The 19244-nt window shown below is 37.9% G+C and overlaps 1 protein-coding gene across 1 annotated transcript in view; it reads right to left on the bottom strand.

Annotated features, from left to right (window-relative positions):
* The window catches only part of LOC132283703 (calmodulin-binding transcription activator 3-like), a 44082-nt gene extending 26245 nt beyond the window's left edge, over window positions 1-17837 (bottom strand). Inside the window, exons 1-8 of the mRNA XM_059785738.1 lie at window positions 17671-17837; window positions 17401-17504; window positions 16743-16862; window positions 4543-4658; window positions 3349-3437; window positions 2541-2586; window positions 1413-1698; window positions 288-508 (exon numbers count right to left, since the gene is read on the bottom strand). Of these exons, the coding sequence (XP_059641721.1) occupies window positions 288-508; window positions 1413-1698; window positions 2541-2586; window positions 3349-3437; window positions 4543-4658; window positions 16743-16862; window positions 17401-17443 (921 nt within the window). The 5' untranslated portion in view covers window positions 17444-17504; window positions 17671-17837. The remainder of the gene's footprint in view (window positions 1-287; window positions 509-1412; window positions 1699-2540; window positions 2587-3348; window positions 3438-4542; window positions 4659-16742; window positions 16863-17400; window positions 17505-17670) is intronic.
* Window positions 17838-19244: the final 1407 nt, after the last annotated feature.

Below are 19244 nucleotides of genomic sequence, written 5' to 3'. Positions count from 1 at the left end.
TTGATGTTTTGATTTCTCACTCTTCCTTTCTTTTATTTTCTTTTTTGATAAGTAAATATTGTATGAGACAGTGTTCATAAAGGGGAACGCAACCCGCGAAAGCTACACAAGGCCATATAGGGCCCCTAAACCTCACTCTTCCTTACCACCCAACCCCCCCCCCCCCCCCCACACACACACACACACCAAAAAAAAAAAAATATATATATATATATATGTATATATGAAAAAGAAAAAGAAAGAGGACTGACATGTAAAAAGTCTTGCACACAGTGCAGAAGACATACCTGAACAACTCTCCGAGAATCAGGAAAGAACGTATCTCCACAGCTCGCATCCTGCACTTTGCTATCAGCATCCAATCTGGCATCTACTAGCTTATGAGTTAAAAAATCAGCTGCACTCGGTTGCTCAAAGCAAAATTTTTGGTCACACATATTATTTACATGTCTGCTCAAGCCATGAATATCATCCCATGCAGATGAACTAGTGCCATGATTAAGAAATCCTGAAAAGCAGCAAGGCAATCAATATTTTAAATCTTAAAAAAGTAAATTCAATAAATCATACATATACATACAACATTGTTGAAATTGAATTAACCCCTCAACTTTTTTGAGCAGTTATGGTCAATTTTTTCTGCTTCTTCAAAGATTAAATTAAAAAACATTACAAAAAATTCAAAAAAACAAAAGATATATACATTATTCATTATAGCCAGTTTTCCAACTAAACATGTACCACAGACCATCTATTATACCTGAGGAAGAAGGGATGCAGATAATTTAGAAAAAGAGAGAAGAAATTAATATTTAACAGATCTCGTAGAGAAAGAAAAGTAAACTGGAAGGAAGGAGGTGCCTTTCAACCAATGGTGGAATACTGGAATATGTTAGGAGAACAAAGAATGTACCCCTTTAGAAAGGCTAAAATAAAATTGTTTTCAGCAGGTTCGATAAACTTTGTCAATATATTTCATCTAAAAATTACACAATGAAGTTGAATAAGTCCCAAATAAGATGACTTGGAATAGAATTGCTGTGACATCCATCACGTCTTTCAGATCCTCCTTAGTCTTTTTTTCCTTTTTTTATTTTATTTGATTTGTGAGAAGGAAGAACTCAGCTCCTACTAACCAACCAGAATGACAAACAGAAAATGTTTTTGTGAACCAAACATCACTGATAATGAAATTGCCGTAAAACTGGATTCCTTTACATATTCAAAGAAATAAGAATAGATGACATCAGAATTCAGAAAATCCTTCTAATGCTCACTAACATGTTTATGGCCTAATCATTTACAAAACAGAAGAAGTACTCAACATTTTGCAGTAACTGAAACTTATGGTAGTGTAGTTTCTGTGTTACAGGGATAAGGAAGAGCATGCAAACGTTGCAAGGCAATTTTACCTGTAGCTTTTTCTGCATGCAAAGTAATATTATGTGATACAGAACCAAGCATTGGTCGAACACGAGAAGAGGTCCCTGGATCTTCTCCAGGATCTCCATCCTCAAATTCCGAAATCAATGATTGTTCATTCCATTCAACTGCATTTGGACTTGATGCATAAGATGTTTGACCTGTAGGAGTAGGAGAATATGTTTGCACCAAGCAATGTGCTGAACTAGTTTGAGAACTTCCGAGCAGTGATCCTGGATCTGCATTTAGCAAACGCGAGACATTTAATTTGTACCCCTGCATAGCATGTTTAAAATAAAATCAGCGTATGCCACGTGAGATATAAATTAGGAATTTACATGAAAGTCAACTAATCTGTTCCACATTCAACCAATGGATAACATAATTGCAAGTCCTTACACACTGAAAATAACAACCACAAGTTTACAAGCATGTATAAAGAGGCAATAGAAGCTAAAGAATGGGAAGTTTTGTGTCAAATTTATGGCCTTTCAATGAATATGGAACAATTAGGCAACATGACCTCATAAATATAGTGCCTTTGGGTTTACAACTTCAAAGAATTTGATTTAATCCAAAATACTATTACACGATCTTCTTCCATTAATTAACTAGCTAAAATCTATTATTTGTTGCACTTACGCAGCATAATAAGACCATTTAGCTGGTTATAAGAATCATCTTTTAATGCCAAGTTGGAAATGTAGAATAGGCTACCTAACCAAATAAGTGAATTAAAAACTATAAAAAAACTTCAAAAAAGAAAAACAAAATGCATAGCAACTCAGACTGTAATAGCCGTATTGCAAAGCCAATTAGTTGCAATAACAGTTGAGAACAATGATATACACATACATATAAATATATCATGCTGCATCTCCATACACCACACACAAACAGATACATGTGCATATATTGTCTAGGTGTGAGTATATGCTAGTATGAAATTGAACATGCAATATTAACATATAAGCATTCTCACTTGCACAAAAGCAAAACAGAGTTTCTTTATCACTCCCAAAATTAAAATAACTCTGATTTGGTTTTAGAATTCCAAATGAGGCTGAAAATTAACAAAAGCATGAAGGTCATGCCTAGAACTTTGTGCCGAGATCTACCTCTTTCACTTCTCTGTAATGGACGAGAACAATGTTCTCTAACTTCCTGAAACAGGGAAAATAAAGCAAAGAATGAGAATTAGTGCTGAAAAAAAGAATAGTCCTATACAAGTGGAAAACCAGGATATGGAAAAACAATTCAACTAGTATTCATCATATTTTATAGACCTACAAACTTAAAATGTAAAACTCATCTAGTGAGTACAGGGCAGAATGCAAGTTTTCAAGCCAATAATTAGAGAAAATCACATCACAGGGTTGCTAAAGCTGAATAGAAGATAGTTTCTGATGAGAAGATTCAAAGTTTATACCCATAGGTTTCTCAAAGCCTATATTCCACAGGTTTCTCTCTCTCTCTCTCTCTCAATTTATTTCACTTCCCTTTTCTCCTTTGGGAATACTTGAATGGACTGCGGAGGTGGAAAATCAGATCATTCCACCAGTTCAGGTTTGCTTAAGCAACATGATGCTGCCTCTGGCAATCCATAAAGAACTACCAACACCAACAAAAATAAATAAATAAATAATTAAATGTGACATCTTAACAGATCGACCAATCATTATTTAACCATAAATGGTTTCATTAACCGCTATGCCTACATAACCCCTGATAGATAATGTCATCCAGGCCACCTCATAGGCTCATATAATAAAGAGAAAAATAACATCTAGACCATCTCAAATTAAAAAAAAATGCCTATTCAAATGTGCTGGTCCCCTCAGGCTACTAAAGTGACATTAAGAGCAGTTAAAAGAAACAGCAGTTCAAATTATTACAGCTTAAACACAAGGAAACAGCAGCACTCACTCCTCCAGCATCCAATAACTTCGTCGCTGAAAGTTCTCATTATCCTCTCCATGGGCATAGTAGCAATGGAGAACATCAACACTGCCAACCTATAGAAACCAGATGAGAAAAATAAGCATAGCAACAGAGAGTGAAGATTATATAGCATGTCCAAAAATGATCTAATCCATAACATGTTTCAATGTGAACAGTCATTAAAAAGTAGAATAACACGAGGCCTTGCTATCAAAATCAAAATGAACTACAAGGACGACCTCAGCACTAAGAATGCAGAAAATGGAATGCCATTAGCAAAACACCAACCACATGGTTATTATGATATGCTACAATTAGTATAGTCAAAGAACATAGGCAATTAGACCGGTGGCTAAGTTAATGCGGATATAGACCATGTGACAAAATAATTAATTCATATTCTACCTTCATATAACCTCTGAATGTCCATAAAAATTTAGACATGTAAAAAGTGTCACATATAGCTAATAAATTTTGAAATTCATCCACAGCATACTTTTGACCTTTGTACCCACTTAAAGAAATTATAGAGAATGACATTAGAAAATAGTGTGAAGCATCCGTGAAATCCCTGCAATCCTATACCTACTAACATAAAATACGCAAAAAGAAGCAAATAGAAAGTAAATACTCATCAGATGCCAATTTGAAGATGAAAACGGATAATTAGTCCTGGATTCAAAACAAATTATTAGTCAAAATATACTATTTCCATATGACATCCCAATTTGAAGGTCCATCTTTCATTTCGTATTGCCGTAATATTTGTCCATTTTAAAAAGTCAATGAACAAGGTTTGTGTTCAAACAAAAGCTACAAGTGAATTGCCAAGTATAATAAGTTAGTTTCAGAAACTATGAACGCATTGAAGAGCGGCCCCACATCCCAACTTTAAGGTCCATCTTTCATTTCGTATTGCCATAATACTTGTCCATTTAAAAAAGTCAATGAACAAGGTTTGTGTTCAAACACAAGCTACAAGTGAATTGCCAAGTATAATAAGTTAGTTTCAGAAACTATGAACGCATTGAAGAGCCGCCCCCCAAACTAGATCACTCCACCACTACTTAGATAAGAGGCTCAGCTAGGTGTGGAAATACCTTGAAACCTTTCACTACATTGCTTATGGCTAAAATAAAAACATCAACTTGCAAAAAAAACAAAGAATGAACAGCACACCTTCAACTTCTCGTGAGCTTCTTTGACAGTTTTCCCATCCTTTTTCTTCCTCCAACGATGACCATCTTTACGGAAATATCGTAGTACTTTACGATCAAACAGGAACAAAGAGCCAGCTGAAAACAGACAATGTTTGGTTGCTCTTTGTAAATTAAAGGGAATGTTAATGCACCATCAGAAATGGTGGGAGCTAGTGATATATCAGACATCAACAGTGTATAAGAAAGCATCAGTCTACCTTCTATAAATGATTCGGAATAAAAATATGAATTTAATACCATATGCATATAAAAGCAAAAGATAAAATATCAAAAACAGGAAGTGTTGAAGGCATTAAGATTTAAACCAAGTTAACTGTTACCAGCATCATTGCCCTGTACATGGAATAGATAATACCAACATGCAAAACAAGTGCCATTATGATTTATTAATAGGAAAACTGATGATGTAAAATTTAATGTTTAAAAATGAAAAAAGAAAAGTAATGATATGATTACTTTTGGAACATTTTCTAGTATTCTTCAATTAGAAGCTACTAACTCATTACAATAAAGCAAGGATGATGAACAAATCATTCACCCATCATTAAGAAACCATGCTTCAATGGCTGAAGGAGGGGATAGAAAAACGAAATCCTTTCATCGGCTTGCAAATGCCCACAGAAGAGGTAACCATATTGGGAGGATTGTGGTGGATGGGATGCTTTTGTCTGGAAGAGGTTCGTGGGGGGATTGTCTCTTTTTACCAGAAGTTGTTCACAGAAACGTCGAGTTGGTGTCTTTTGCTTGGGGGACTCCATTTTGACGCTATTTCAGGGGAAGATAGAGATGGGTTGGAAAGGCTTTTTTCTGAAGAAGTGTTGAAGGCGTTGAAGAGTTGCAACGCCGACAAAGCTCTGGACCCCTATGGTTTTTCTATGAGATTCTTTCTCAAGTTGGGAGGTGGTTGGGGGGGAGGTGATGGGCACTTTTCATGCTTTTCATCACCAGGGGCGTTTTGAGAGAAGCCTAAATGCCACATTTATTGCCCTTATTCCAAAAAAAGGGAGGAGCGACAGACGTGAAGGACTTTAGACCTATTAGTTTGGTGGGGTGTATCTATAAACTAATTGCAAAGGTCCAGACTCTGAAATTAAGGGCTGTTTTGGATGGGGGCATTTAGGAGTCTCAAAATGCGTTTTTTGGAGGTCGTCAGATTTTAGATTCTGTGCTTATTGTTGGTGAGTGTGTCGACTCTAGACGAAGTGCCGGGATTCTAGGCGTGCAAGTTGGATATCGAGAAGGCATACGATCATGTTAGTTGGAGTTTCCTCCTCTATATTCTAGAGAGGATGGGATTTGGCGAGAGATGGAGGAAATGGATTGAGTTTTGTATTTCTAGTGCTCGTTTCTCGGTCCCTGTGAATGGAGTTCCGACGGGCTTCTTTGGCAGTTCGAGGGGGTTGAGACGGGATCTGCTTTCCCCCTTTTTGTTCCTTATTGTGATGGAGGCTTTCAGCAGAATGATGATTTAAGGGCAGTAGATTTGGGTTTTTTGAGAGGTTTTAGGGTGGGAAGGAAAGTTGCTAGTCAGTTGGAGATCTCTCATTTGATATTTGCGGATGACACTTCCATTTTCTGTGATGCGGACGTGTCTCAGATGAACTGAGGTGTGTTTTGACTAGGTTTCAAATTGTTTCTAGTTTGAAGGTGAATGTGGGTAAGAGTGTTATAGTTCCGGTTGGGGAGGTTCCTGAGATTCCCACCTTAGCTCAAATCTTGAGGTGCAGTGTTGGTTCTCTTCCCATTTCCTATTTGGGTATGCCGCTTGGGACTTCTTCTAGAAGAGTGGGTAGCAGTATCTTTCTAAAGATTGACCGGTTGGAAGAAGTAGTATATTTCTAAAGGCAGGAGAGTTACTCTTATGAAGAGCACTCTATCTTGTCTTCATACTTATTTCCTTTCTATTTTCTGGATTCCATCTTCAGTGGCTGAGAGGATTAAAAGATTGCAACGGAACGTCTTGTGGGCAGCAAAGGGGAGGAGTTTAAGTTTCACTTGGTTAGTTGGGAGAGGGTCTGCACTCCGATTCAGAAGACTGGTGCATTTCAATAAAGCTCTTTTGGGAAAGTTGCTGTGGAGATTTGGGGTGGAAAGGCAAAGACTTTAGAGGAGGGTGATTGCATGCAGGTTTGGGGTAGCACGTGGAGGTTGGTGTTCCTCTGTGGTGAGAGCTCCAAGTGGAGTTGGGGTTTTCATCCGTAAGGGATGGAATCAATTTTCCAAACACATCAGATTTCAAGTTAGGGATGATAAGTGCATTAGTTTTTGGGAGGACGCATAGTGTGGTGATCGCCCTCTCGCTCTCATCTTCCCTAGACTTTTTCGGATTGCTACAAATAGACATGCCTTAGTGGTTGACTGCTATTGTCTTGATAGTGAGTGTACGGTTTGGGATGTTCGTTTTTTTGAGGCATTTTCAAGATTGGGAGGTTGAGGATGCCATTGGTTTTTGGAAAATGATTTTTGCACCGAATAGTTGTAGTGAATTACTAAGGGCCCATTTACAAACGCTTTCACTTTCTTACTTTTACTTTCTTCAAACGTAAAATCATGATTTTACTTTTTTTTAGATGAAATAGAAAGTAAAATGATGTTTAATAAGCAGATTTTACTTTTAATATTTTAAAAGTAAAAAACAGAAAGTTTAATAATTTTGATTTTAATTTTACTTTTCTGTTATCTTCCTCTCTCTAATTTTTTTTTTTTTTTTTTTTTTGGGTTTGATGTAATAGCTGCTCATGGCACTGGTCTAGGTCTATCTAGGTCCATGAACTTTTCCCACTTGCTTGGGGAGGCACCAAGTCATTTATTGCAAACAAGTTTCTCTACAACAGTGAATAAGATGGGGCTATTCAATTGTACAGGGAGCCGAATTCACTTTCCTTCTCTTCCTCTGCCACATCCCTTCAAGTCAAGGGGATCCGTTTCGGGTTCTTAAGAAATCCATTAATTATACATATATTCACTACCGCTTGCTACGCCCTAGCTAAACAACAAGAAATCGAAGCCCTATGAGTACAGAGTGTGTGTGTGTGTGTGTGTAAGAGAAGGAGTGAGTTTCATACATGGCACAGGGATGGGTAAATTGTTGATGGGTTTAGAGAGGAGAAAGATGGTTGTGGGCAGTGAGAGGAGGTGGTAGGAGGCGGCGGCCATGGCGGGGAGGAGGTGGCGGATGGGCAATGGGAGGATTTTGGGATTTTTTTTTTTTTTTTGGATAAATAGTGCTACAGTAATACTACTACAGTAAGGAAAGTAATTCCTATGTACAGTGGAGAAATCACAGAAATCATCATTTTCTCACTTTCTCTTTCCTTCATTAAATTTGAAATTACTTTCTAAAAGTGAAAAAGTAAGAGTATATTAATAAATATAATTTTTACTTTTACTTCACATTTTTAGGAATTGGCAGTAAAAAACAGAAAGTAAAAGCGTTAGGAAACGGGCCCTAAACCTACTGCTTTTAATTGGTCATTTATGCAATAAATAAGGAAGTGGGGCCCTCCACTTACTTGTATTTAGCATAAATAACCAATCAAAAACCATTCGATTAGGCAATTCACTATAAGTCTACGGTGTGAGTATCACTACTCTTGGTTTTTGGGGTTGCTTTATCGACATGACATTGTGGGGGAGGTTTCTGACTTTTTTTTTTTTGTTGATAAATAAGCAATTCATTAAAACCGATCAAAAGGGGAACTTGTCCCTACAAGACCACAAAAACCTGGGTACCATAAGGCTCCAGGGAAACCAAAAACTCAATAGTCTCCTCAGCAGAGGAACACAGTCTACCCGAACCCCCCAAAAATAAAGAGCTAATAACATAAGATTTGAGAACAATAACCGAAGATTCCTCTCCTTCAAAGGATCTTCTATTCTACTCCCTCCACATACACCACCAAAGACACAAGGGCGCCATCCTCCAAAACCCTCGAGCCTGTGCTCCCACCCTACCCCCTCTCCAGGTGTCCATCACACCTCTCGTAGATCTAGCCATGACCCAGTGAACTCCAAATAATCCTAACAAGAGATTCCAACATTCGACCGCTATTGGACAATACAAAAGAAGATGGCCAACCGATTCGCCATTAAGCTTACACATGCAACACCAATTCACCATGATATGCTTTCTCCTCCTTAAATTATCCAGTGTCAATATTTTACCCCACACAACCGTCCAAGCAAATAAAGCCACTTTCAACGACGCCTTGGTTTTCCACACTGCCTTCCAAGGGAATACCACCCCAGCTAGGTCCAAAAGACATCCGAAGAAAGATCTCACACTAAACATTCCCCTAGAAGAAGGAATCCAAACAAGAGAATCCCTACCTCCTCCACAGACCACCTAGCTGTACAACAACTCTAAGAAACCAAAGAAATCATCCATCTCCAAATTCTGAAAAGATAGTTGAAAAAGCACGTCCTAAACCGGTCTCTCGTTATCAAGGCGATAGCAGTCAGCCATCGAGACATGCCTATTAGCCGCAATCCTAAAAAGTTTGGGGAAAGAACATGCTAAAGTGCGATCTCCACACCACAAATCCTCCCAAAACTGCATCTCCGTACCATCATGAACTCTGAATCTGATATGCCTAGAAAACTCATTCCATCCCTTCTGAATGGCTTTCCAAACACCAACGCCTCCAAGAATAGACACCACAACAGAACCCCCCACCCCCCTCCTCCCTCTTCTCCCCCAAAGCGACACAAGATAACCCTTCTCCACAACCTATCCCGCTCAATACCAAACTTCCACAACCACTTACCTAAAAGGGCCCTATTAAAAGGCAGCAGTCTCCTAATCCCAATTCTTCCGAACTTAACAAGCTTACACACCTGCTCCTAACGAACCAGATGATACTTAAAACTCATCCCCCCAACCTCCCCATAAAAAGTTTGTCTGAAGTCTTTCAATAGAAGGAGCAACCGAGGACGGAATCTGGAAAAGGGATAAAAAATATGTAGGAATGCTCGACAAACTGCTTTTCAACAAGGTAACCCTCCCACCTTTTGATAAATATTGCTTCTTCCACCTCGCAAGCCTCCTCTCCACCCTCTCCACCACCGGATCCCAAGCACCTATAATCCTCGAAGAAACCCCTAGAGGCAAACCCAAGTAAGAAATCGGAAAAGAATAGACTCCCCATCCAAGAACAGAAGCTAATTCCTCAATATTCTAAACCTCCCCCACTAGAATCAAAGCGCTCTTCCCCACATTCACTTTCAAGCCCAAGACTGCCTGAAAACAGAGCAACACCGACCTCAAATATCTCATCTAAGACACCTCAGCCTTGCAAAAAACCAAAGTATTATCTGCAAATAAAAGATGGGAAATCTCCAACTGTTGCATATCATCCCTTCCCACCCTAAAACTCCTGATAAAACCCACCTCCACAGCACTCCCCATCAATCTAATAAGCCCCTCCATAACAATGAAGAATAGAAGTGGGGACAACGGGTCTCCCTGACGCAAACCTCGAGAACTACCAAAGAAAAAAGTCGGAGCCCCATTCACCAACACCAAGAATCTCGCTGAAGAAATGCAGAACTCAATCCATTTCCTCCATTTATCCCCGAAACCCATCCTTACCATCATATATAGCAAGAATCTCCAATTAACATAGTCATAAGCTTTCTCCACATCCAACTTACATAACACCCCTGGAACCCCACTCCTCAACCTATCATCCACACACTCCCTGGCAATAAGGGCAGAATCCAAAATCTGGCGCCCACCTATGATAGCATTCTAAGATTCTGAAATAACCTCATCCAAGACCACCCTCAATCTTAAGGAAAGAACTTTGGCTATTAGTTTATAAATGCATCCCAACAAACTAACAAGTCTAAAGTCCTTCACATCGGTGGGTCCACCCTCCTTCGGAATGAGGACTATGCACGATGCATTCAGGGATTTCTCAAATCGCCCACTTTTGTGTATGAGTTCCTTCTTCTCAAGGCCGCTTTGATGTTCAGTCTTTCAAATGTTTCAGGACCACCCTTCCCGTGGAAGGCTATTTGGCATTCAAAGGCTCCTCTCAAATTGGCCTTCTTTGTGCCTTAGAAGGAGAAATTAGATTGTGGTCAATTGGTGTTTCATGCGCAAGAATGACGAGGAAACGATTGATCATCCTCTTTTACATTGTCTTGTGGCTAGAGATTGCTGGAAGTTGATGTTGGGTTTGTTTGGGGTTCTGGGTTATGCCTAGATCTTCTAGAGACTTGGTTAGGGCTTGGAGAGGTTGTAAAGTGGGGGCCAAAGTTCGTGATTTCTTGAGGGTTACACCTTTTTGTGTCTAGTGGTACTTATGGCTTGAAAGAAAGAGGAGATCCTTCGAAGGAAAGAAGAATCCTATTGGGAATTTGAAGTTTTCTATTATTAATACTCTTTTTTGTTAGGTTCTAGGGAGATATTGTAAATCCTTGGAGGAGCTTGTAGATTTTTTTGGAGTCTTTGAGGGTTTAGAGGCCTTTTTTGGCCTTATGTAGCTTTTGAGGGACGCGTTCCCCTTTTGAACACTTTTTATACAATCTTTACTAATCAAGAAAAAGAAACCACGCTTCATAAGGTAACATAGCAATTTAGTGAAGGTTCATTTAAATTGTCCGTCTTTCTGGACAGTACTGAACCAAACTAATAGATACAACCAACAAGACACCAAGAATTGTTAGTTCCTCCAACTTGGCATGTAGAATTTACAATTTAGTAAACCCAGAAAAACCATATGTCAAATAGTTAAGATTGGCTACATACATCCTTTTTCACCATTTAGCTCTAACTAGGGCGGTCAGACCACATCTTTTGTTAACTAATGGGCCATTATGTTCTGACCAGCATAATCTTGGTCCTCATCTCCTTGCAAGACGATCTACTTGGCATAATTTTTTCTCAACAACCATTCTTCTCAAAATGCTCAGTTTATAGATATAAATCTCCATAGCCAAGCAATACTTTAACATATCAAAATGATGGCAGGAGAGTCATCCTATTAAATTTTCTTTTCAGCTTCTTGACTATATGTGTTGCAACATAACAGCTCCATAAGCATCTCTCTTCAGCCATACTATACCATATATAAAAGTGAATTCCTGTTTAATATCCTCCAAATGGAAGGAATGATCCAACATAAATAACATAATTGATATATCATGATGCAGCAGCATCTACTAGGCTCTCCAAGACTAATCGGGCCTACTAGCCAACTATGCTTGGGTTCTAGTTATCATAGGGCTTTAGTTATTTTCTTATTTTCTATGTGTCTTATTTGATTTTATGTTTTATGTTATTTGATAGATAATAGTTACAGTCCTAGTCTTTTTAAATAGTCATGTGACTGTCATGTGAGTTTTTAAGTACTTCGGAGGGTTCAGATTTATTAGTCATTGAAGTATTCAAGGGCTAGGATGCTAGGGCTGCTGTAACCCTCGTATAAATAGTCTAATAAGAGACTTTGTATGTAGTTTTTATTCCATAAGATCAGATTTAGAGTTTCTCTCGTGTCTCTTAGCCCTAGAACTCACCTATCTGCGTTCCAACTTCGATTCTAGTACTTTATCTCTCTGTTTGTTCTGCTTGTTTATTACTGGAAATCCTTTTCTTTCGTGATTTTACACTGTTACAGCTGCCGGACAACAGCTTATCACTACTGTCCTGCACCAAATTGGTATCAGAGCCGGAAAAAACCCTGGGTCTAAACCATGATTGGACGTGGTAGAGGTCGTGGAAGAGGAAACCAAGCCCAACAAACAAAGATGACGGAGATGCGGCATATGATTGAAGATCTGTCAAGAGCGGTGCAAGCTCTTCAACATCAGGAACGTGCGGAACCCCGTATGGAGATTCCGGAAGGCAACCACGGCCCCTTGGACGTACCGGATGATAGTCTTGAGGATGAATATTTTGAGGAAGAAGAGAGCCCCCCTTTGATGATGCTAGAAATAGAGAAAATCTGGATCACGGCAGATTGGAAGAGTGGTCGATTCGTGTTTCTGCCTGCTTATTCAATGGAGTTATATGAAAGGTTTCATAGTTTGAAGCAAAAAGACATGTCCGTTGAAGAATATACATTTGAGTTTAATAATCTCTCAATTCGAGTTGGGTTATACGACAATTGACATCTTGTTATCGGTCTGGTTTGCATCAGTCCATTAGAGATGAGATAGGGGTGGTCTGTTTGTTCAGTGGTCTGTTTGTTCAGCCTAGATGATGCTCGACAATATGCCTTAATGATGGAAAAAAGAGTGTTGCGTCGTGGCGGCAGAAGAGTTGTTTCTGGTCGCCCAGATGCTATTTGGCAGAGTAGTACAGCTGCTGTTCAAGGTGCTCAGGGTCTATCCCAAGCGGCCAAACAGGAGGTAGGAACATTTGGGGTGCTGCTAGGAGTGAAAAGGGGAAGGAAATAGTAAGATTTGAGCAACAAAACAGTGCTGGTGTAAGCCATTCAAAGAGTGGCAGCATTTCACAAGTTCATTGTTTCACTTGTGGAGAGAAGGGGCACACATCTTACACTTGTCCACAACGAAGGGTGAACTTAGCAGAGTTTAAAGATGAAAAAACAGAATTACATGAACCAGTATTTGATGAGTATGACAACGGAGAGGAAATTATTGAGAAGAGTGATGACAACACCCAAATTCGAGGAAGAAGAGCGGAGACAACACAATATATTCCAGACATGAGTCCTTTGTGGTAGAAAGGTGTGTAACACGGTTCTTGATGGAGGAAGTAGTGAAAACATTATTTCGCAGGAGGCATTAGACAAACTCAAGTTACAAACTGAGGAGCATCCTAATCCCTACAAGGTTGCATGGTTCCAAAAGAGGAACAAGGTGCCGGTCACTTCACAGCGTTTGGTTAAATTTACTATGGGTAATACGGTTAATGATGAAGCTTGGTGTGATATTGTTCGTATGGATGCCTGTCATATCTTATTAGGAAGGCCATGGTTGTTTGACAAAGACATAATCCATTGTACGAGAACCAATACCTACTCGTTTTATAAAGATGGGAAAAAGTTGACTTTGCAGCCACCTAAAGAAGAAATCACCGACACTCCCAAGGCTGCCAAAGTTAATGGGGTTTTTGTCGGCCCGCAAGTTTGAACTTGAGAGCAATGAGATGGGACTTATGTACGCACTTGTTGCTAAGAAAGTACAAGAGGACCAGCCTTTAAAATTTGATGAGTATCCAAGTGAAATTCAGCATATACTGATGGAGTTCCAAGGGCTGGTTGGTGATGATTTACCACAAGGGTTGCCACCAATGAGGAGTATTGGTGTCTGGTGCAGCTTTACCAAACCTTCCTTCTTATAGAATGCCACCCACACAACGAGCTGAAATTCAAAGGCAAGTGGAAGACTTGATTGTTAAGTGTTTTGTGCGTGAGAGAGCAAGAGTTCTTGCGTTGTTCCAGCATTGCTAACACCAAAAAAAAGATGGATCATGGAGGATGTGCGTGGACAGTCGTGCAATCAACAAATTACAGTAAAATACCGGTTTCCAAAATACCGGTTTCCCATCCCTTGATTAAAGGATACACTTAATATGTTAGTGGGGTCCAAGGTGTTCTACAAAATAGACTTGAGAAGCGGGTATCATCAGATTCGTATGAGTGGTGATGAATGGAAGACGGCCTTTAAAACTCCAAATGGACTTTACGAGTGGTTCGTGATGCCATTCGGACTATCCAATGCTCCTAGCAAATTTATGCGTGTTATGACAGAGGTACTCAAACCTTTCTTGGGCTCATTTGTGATTGTTTATTTTGATGACATATTAATATATAATCATACAAGTAAAGATCATTTAGTTCATTTACGACAAGTCATGGAGGTTCTCCGTAAGGAAAAGTTGTATGTAAACTTGAAAAGTGCTCTTTTTTGTGCGACAAAGTTGTGTTTCTTGGCTTTATTGTTTCAGCTGATGGTTTGCAAGCTGATCCTGAGAAAGTAAGAGCTATTAAGGAGTGGCGAGTACCACAATCTGTAGGTGACGTTCGCAGTTTCCATGGATTTGTTTCATGCTACAGGAGGTTCATTTGCAATTTCAGCTCCATTATCAGTTTTGAACGCCTTTTTATTTAATTTTTACTTATCAAAAAAAAAAAAAAAAAATCAGCACAAAGTGCCTTTGAACAAATAAAAAGATTGAAGTCAGAAGCTCCGGAACTCACGCTATCAAATTTTGAGAAGCTATTCAGTATTGAGTGTGATGCATCGCATGCAAGAATAGGGGCCATGATAGTATTTAATTATTCAGCAAGCTGAATTTGTATACAATAATTCCGTGAATAGATCTACAAAGAAGACACCTTTTAAAGCTGCTTATGGATCTAGTTCCACTATGACAAAAGGTAAAAGTGAGTGATGATGGAGAGGCATTTGCAGATCACCTCAAAAGAGTGCACGAAAAAGTAAGGGCAGCAATAAAGGCTAGTAATGAATACTATTCAACAGCAGCCAATCAACACCGAAAAGTCAAAGATGTTGAAGAGGGTGACATGGTTTTGGTGCATTTGAGGCGAGACAGATTCCCAAAGGTACTTATCATAAACTGAAGTCAAAGAAGTTTGGGCCATGAAAGGTGCTGAAGAAAATTAGCTCAAATGCGTACATGATAGAGCTGCCACCTGACCTCAAATACGCCCAATCTTCAACGTGTCTGATCTGTCTAATCTGTATTAGTTCGAAGGATTTGATGTGAACCAGTTTCAACAGAGGCATAACTCAAGTACAAATCAAGGAGGGGCAATCAATATAGGTGGTTTCTAGTGAAATGGTTGGGTTGCTAGTAACAGTACATGGATTGCTGAAGAAGAGCTAAAAAAAATAATCCAGAAATATATGCCAAAGTTGTGGAGGCTTTCTCGCCAGAATCGAGTTTTTCCCAACCGGGAGGACTTGATGCTAAAGCATCTACTAGGCTCTCCAAGACTAATCGGGCCCACTAGCCAACTAGGCTTAGGTTTTAGTTATCTTAGGGTTTTAGTTATTTGCTTATTTTCTATATGTCTTATTTGATTTTTATGTTTTATGTTATTTGGTAGATGATAGTTATAGTCCAAGTCTTTTTAAATAGTCATTTGAAGTACTTTGGAGGTTTAAGATTTATTAGTTATTGAAGTAATCAAAGGCTAGGATGCTAGGCCAGCTGTAACCCTAGTATAAATAGTCTATTAAGAGACTTTGTATGCAGTTTTTATTCCAGAAAATCAGATTTAGAGTCTCTGTCGGGTCTCTTTGCCCTAGAACTATCTAGGTTCCAACTTCGATTCTATTGTTTTATCTCTCTGTTTTCCTGCTTGTTTATTGCTAGAAATCCTTTTCTTTCATGGTTTTACATTGTTACAGCTACCGGACAGCAGCTTATCGCTCCTGTCCTGCACCAAATCACTTTGTGCGTCTCCTAGAATGAAAAGTTTTTACTATCAATATATCATGTCTTCATTTCACTTGTCCAAAATAGTTCAAACTTTACGCAAGCCATATTGTAAAGACTAAAGACATCAGGAGATCTATTCCGACCATCTAGTTGACCCGATCGCAAATCTGTCACATGTTACCAGCTAGTTACAGCACCCTCATTTGTGTCTTATGATTTCATCACATAGAAACCCATTGGATATTTATCTATAGGTATTGTTTTCATTTTCTATGCTATCATCAATTTCTAATGTAAGAAAAAGATGCGAAAATTTATTCTGCATTCTAAGGGGTACCATCTTTTCATACCTTCTTTGCATGCCAGAACAACTTATAACAAATCCGACTTATACATCATCAGGGGATAATTATATGGGTAGCAACTGCAATTTAAACAGCTCAATGATGGTTGTTGAGCAAATATGAATGTCCGGAGCATGGAACTTTAGACAAATAGAAAAAGAAGTAATTCCATAAGTTCGCAAAAAAAAAAAAATCATCAATAATTCCAATTCCAAAAAATTGAAAAATGTGTTTGACAACCATAAATATACAAGAAATATAGAACTCACAGAGGATAGCAAGTCAACAAAAGTTAGAAAGAAGAAAAGAAAAATACTCTGGTAAGACAACCATTTAATATATATGTTGTTATCCAATAAATTCAACTTTACATACACATATATGATAATGTGACTTTAGCTTAAGCATATGTAGAAAATGATTCAGTCATATAACCTGGTGGCCTAACAGGTGGGTCTGGTCTCAAGCAAAACTTTTGGTTGTTGCGAAGAATTTCACAAATTTCAGACGGTCGGAGCCAGCGGTGTTGTGCTTCTTGCTGTATCTGTTCAAGGTCTACAAAATCCAATTACAAGTTTAAGATATGAAGTATAATAAGAATAAAAAATAATATTTAACGGTAAACAGCAATGTTTTGATTACTAGGCCTTCACACAGTTAATTTTTTTTTTTTTTTTTTTTAATATCAAGTCCACTTAATTGAGAGTACTAAACAAGTTGACACTCTTGATTTGAAATTTTTGATCATAGAAAGAGGCATCCCCACAAGGCTAAAAGATAATTTTATAATCCCATTAAACCGAATTATAATGAATTAAGATATTAGTAACTAATATCCATATTAGTTCCAACCAAATTCAAAAACAAATATATAGATGCATCCATGCAATTGAATCTAAAACTTATCCCGGCAGGATAAGTAAAATATGTGTGCAATGGAGAAATTCACTCAATGATTATATAGAGAGACGATTATATAGAGAGATACAGATGAAGATATAGAGAGATTCAGAAATGAAAGCATAGACAAATGAACATGAACTCAAAATAGATAGAAGGATTATTATATTTATATATAGACATCTAATGCTACCTAGAATTGGTTGAACAGCAATGTTACGTCTGATGTCAGCCATATGGAAGAGATACTCCGACAATAACCCAAAGTTTCATCAGCGAGAGAAACTCCGATTACGACTTCAATGCCAGCAGAAAACAATCAAAATGAACTAATTACTCATTAATCAATCAAAAAAACAAAGCAACCAACGTCAATCGATGATTCAATTCGCACAAGAGAAGTGCAGGCGAAGTGTGAGATCGGAGAGGAGAATGGCAGAATCAAGAATCAGAAAAACCCTACCAGTGTGACTCCAATTGGCTTCAGATAACTAGAGAGAGAGAAGAGAGAAAGAGGGGGCCTTAAACAAGAAACGTAAAGACCAAAAGTCTATATAAAAAAGCGAAAGGAGGGTTTTGAAGTCAAGGTTCGCGTCCACACTCTGATTCAAGCACAGAGAGATATGGAATTGGAAGAGAGGGCTTTTATTTTTTTAATTTACTCACATACCTATCCGACGTGGCACGGGTTGCTTTCACGGGAAGCTAACGTCAAGGTGGGGTATTGGGAATCTCGATCGCCTCCGTTCAGTTATCCTACGGTACAGTGCCACGTCAGAACTTGGTCAATTTTAATAGAATGGACCCAATATTGTACCCTTGCTTTTTATTTTATTTTTTCGAAAACCTAAATGAATAATTCCTCTATCTCAATTTAAGTGTGACACATGGTGATGGTGGGTAATAATTTTTAAAAAGGCATGTAAGATTATTAACTTACTTTTTTAAGTTTTAAATATTTAAATTTGAAATTTTAAACTCAAAAAGCATATATAAAAAAATATAAAATATATTGTTTGAAAAAAAAAAATGAATTATTATTTTGAGACAAATAAAAAATATATATATATATTGACACTTATCCTGAGACGGAAAGAGTATTTTTAAAATAAATAAAAAAAAAGATTAATAACACTTTTAATTAATTTGTCACAGTTCCTTTTTCATGCAACCTTTGTCGACTTTGGCAAATAAAAATTCGAATTTGTTTGATGTGATAATGCAATTTTATAAACTAGATAAAACTAAAGATTACAAAGAGTTATCACGGGGACAATCCACACGCACAAAAACACAATCAAACATATCTAAGATTACTCTTGATTTTGTGAAAGGTCATTTGGTGTTTTACTCTTCTTCTCTTTAAAAAAAGAGTAAATTATAGTGACCAATTAAATTGCAAAACCTACATATGGTACCCTTCAATTTAGAAAAAAAAATACTCAGATCTCCCTGATATTTATGTTCTCGCTCACTTTCCCCCTTGGTTGTTGTTGACTATATTAGTCAAAATATGGAGTATGATGTTAGCCAAAAAAATAAATAAATTTAAATGGTATAGAGTCTAGTACCCTCTCCTTTTGATATGAAATGGTAACATCTTTGACCATATTCGAATATAAAGAAACCGCTAAATTACCCTTTGTCCATTTCCTTTAATCAATTGCTTGGTTGTGCTTAAAAAATAATTTGTCTTCAACAATTTTGGTTTGGAGATTCTGCTAGAGTTTCATTCCAGCAGGTTAGTTTATATCTACATACACAAAAATACATACATAAATATGTATGTATAAAGGTTAAGTGTGTTCCATACCCTTCGCGTGCATATAAATCTCAGCTGGCATGATATGTTCAAATTAAGGTTACTGACATATCTTACATGTATTATTTTAAAGGGTCATTTTGTGAAATGACAAAAAAGACCAAAAATGAAAAGGTTTAAGTGCATAAAACAACCTTCTATTATCCTTACAGTGCCTATCACACCCTTCATGTGCACAAAACACCCCAAAATATTGATTTGGTGCAAATAAGTCC

The sequence above is a fragment of the Cornus florida genome, unplaced genomic scaffold (assembly GCF_030987335.1).
Source record: "Cornus florida cultivar Cherokee Brave unplaced genomic scaffold, ASM3098733v1 CherokeeBrave_3.0.0_Hap2_Chr01, whole genome shotgun sequence".
Lineage (NCBI taxonomy): Eukaryota > Viridiplantae > Streptophyta > Magnoliopsida > Cornales > Cornaceae > Cornus > Cornus florida.
This window is presented reverse-complemented; position numbering and strand designations above follow the sequence as displayed.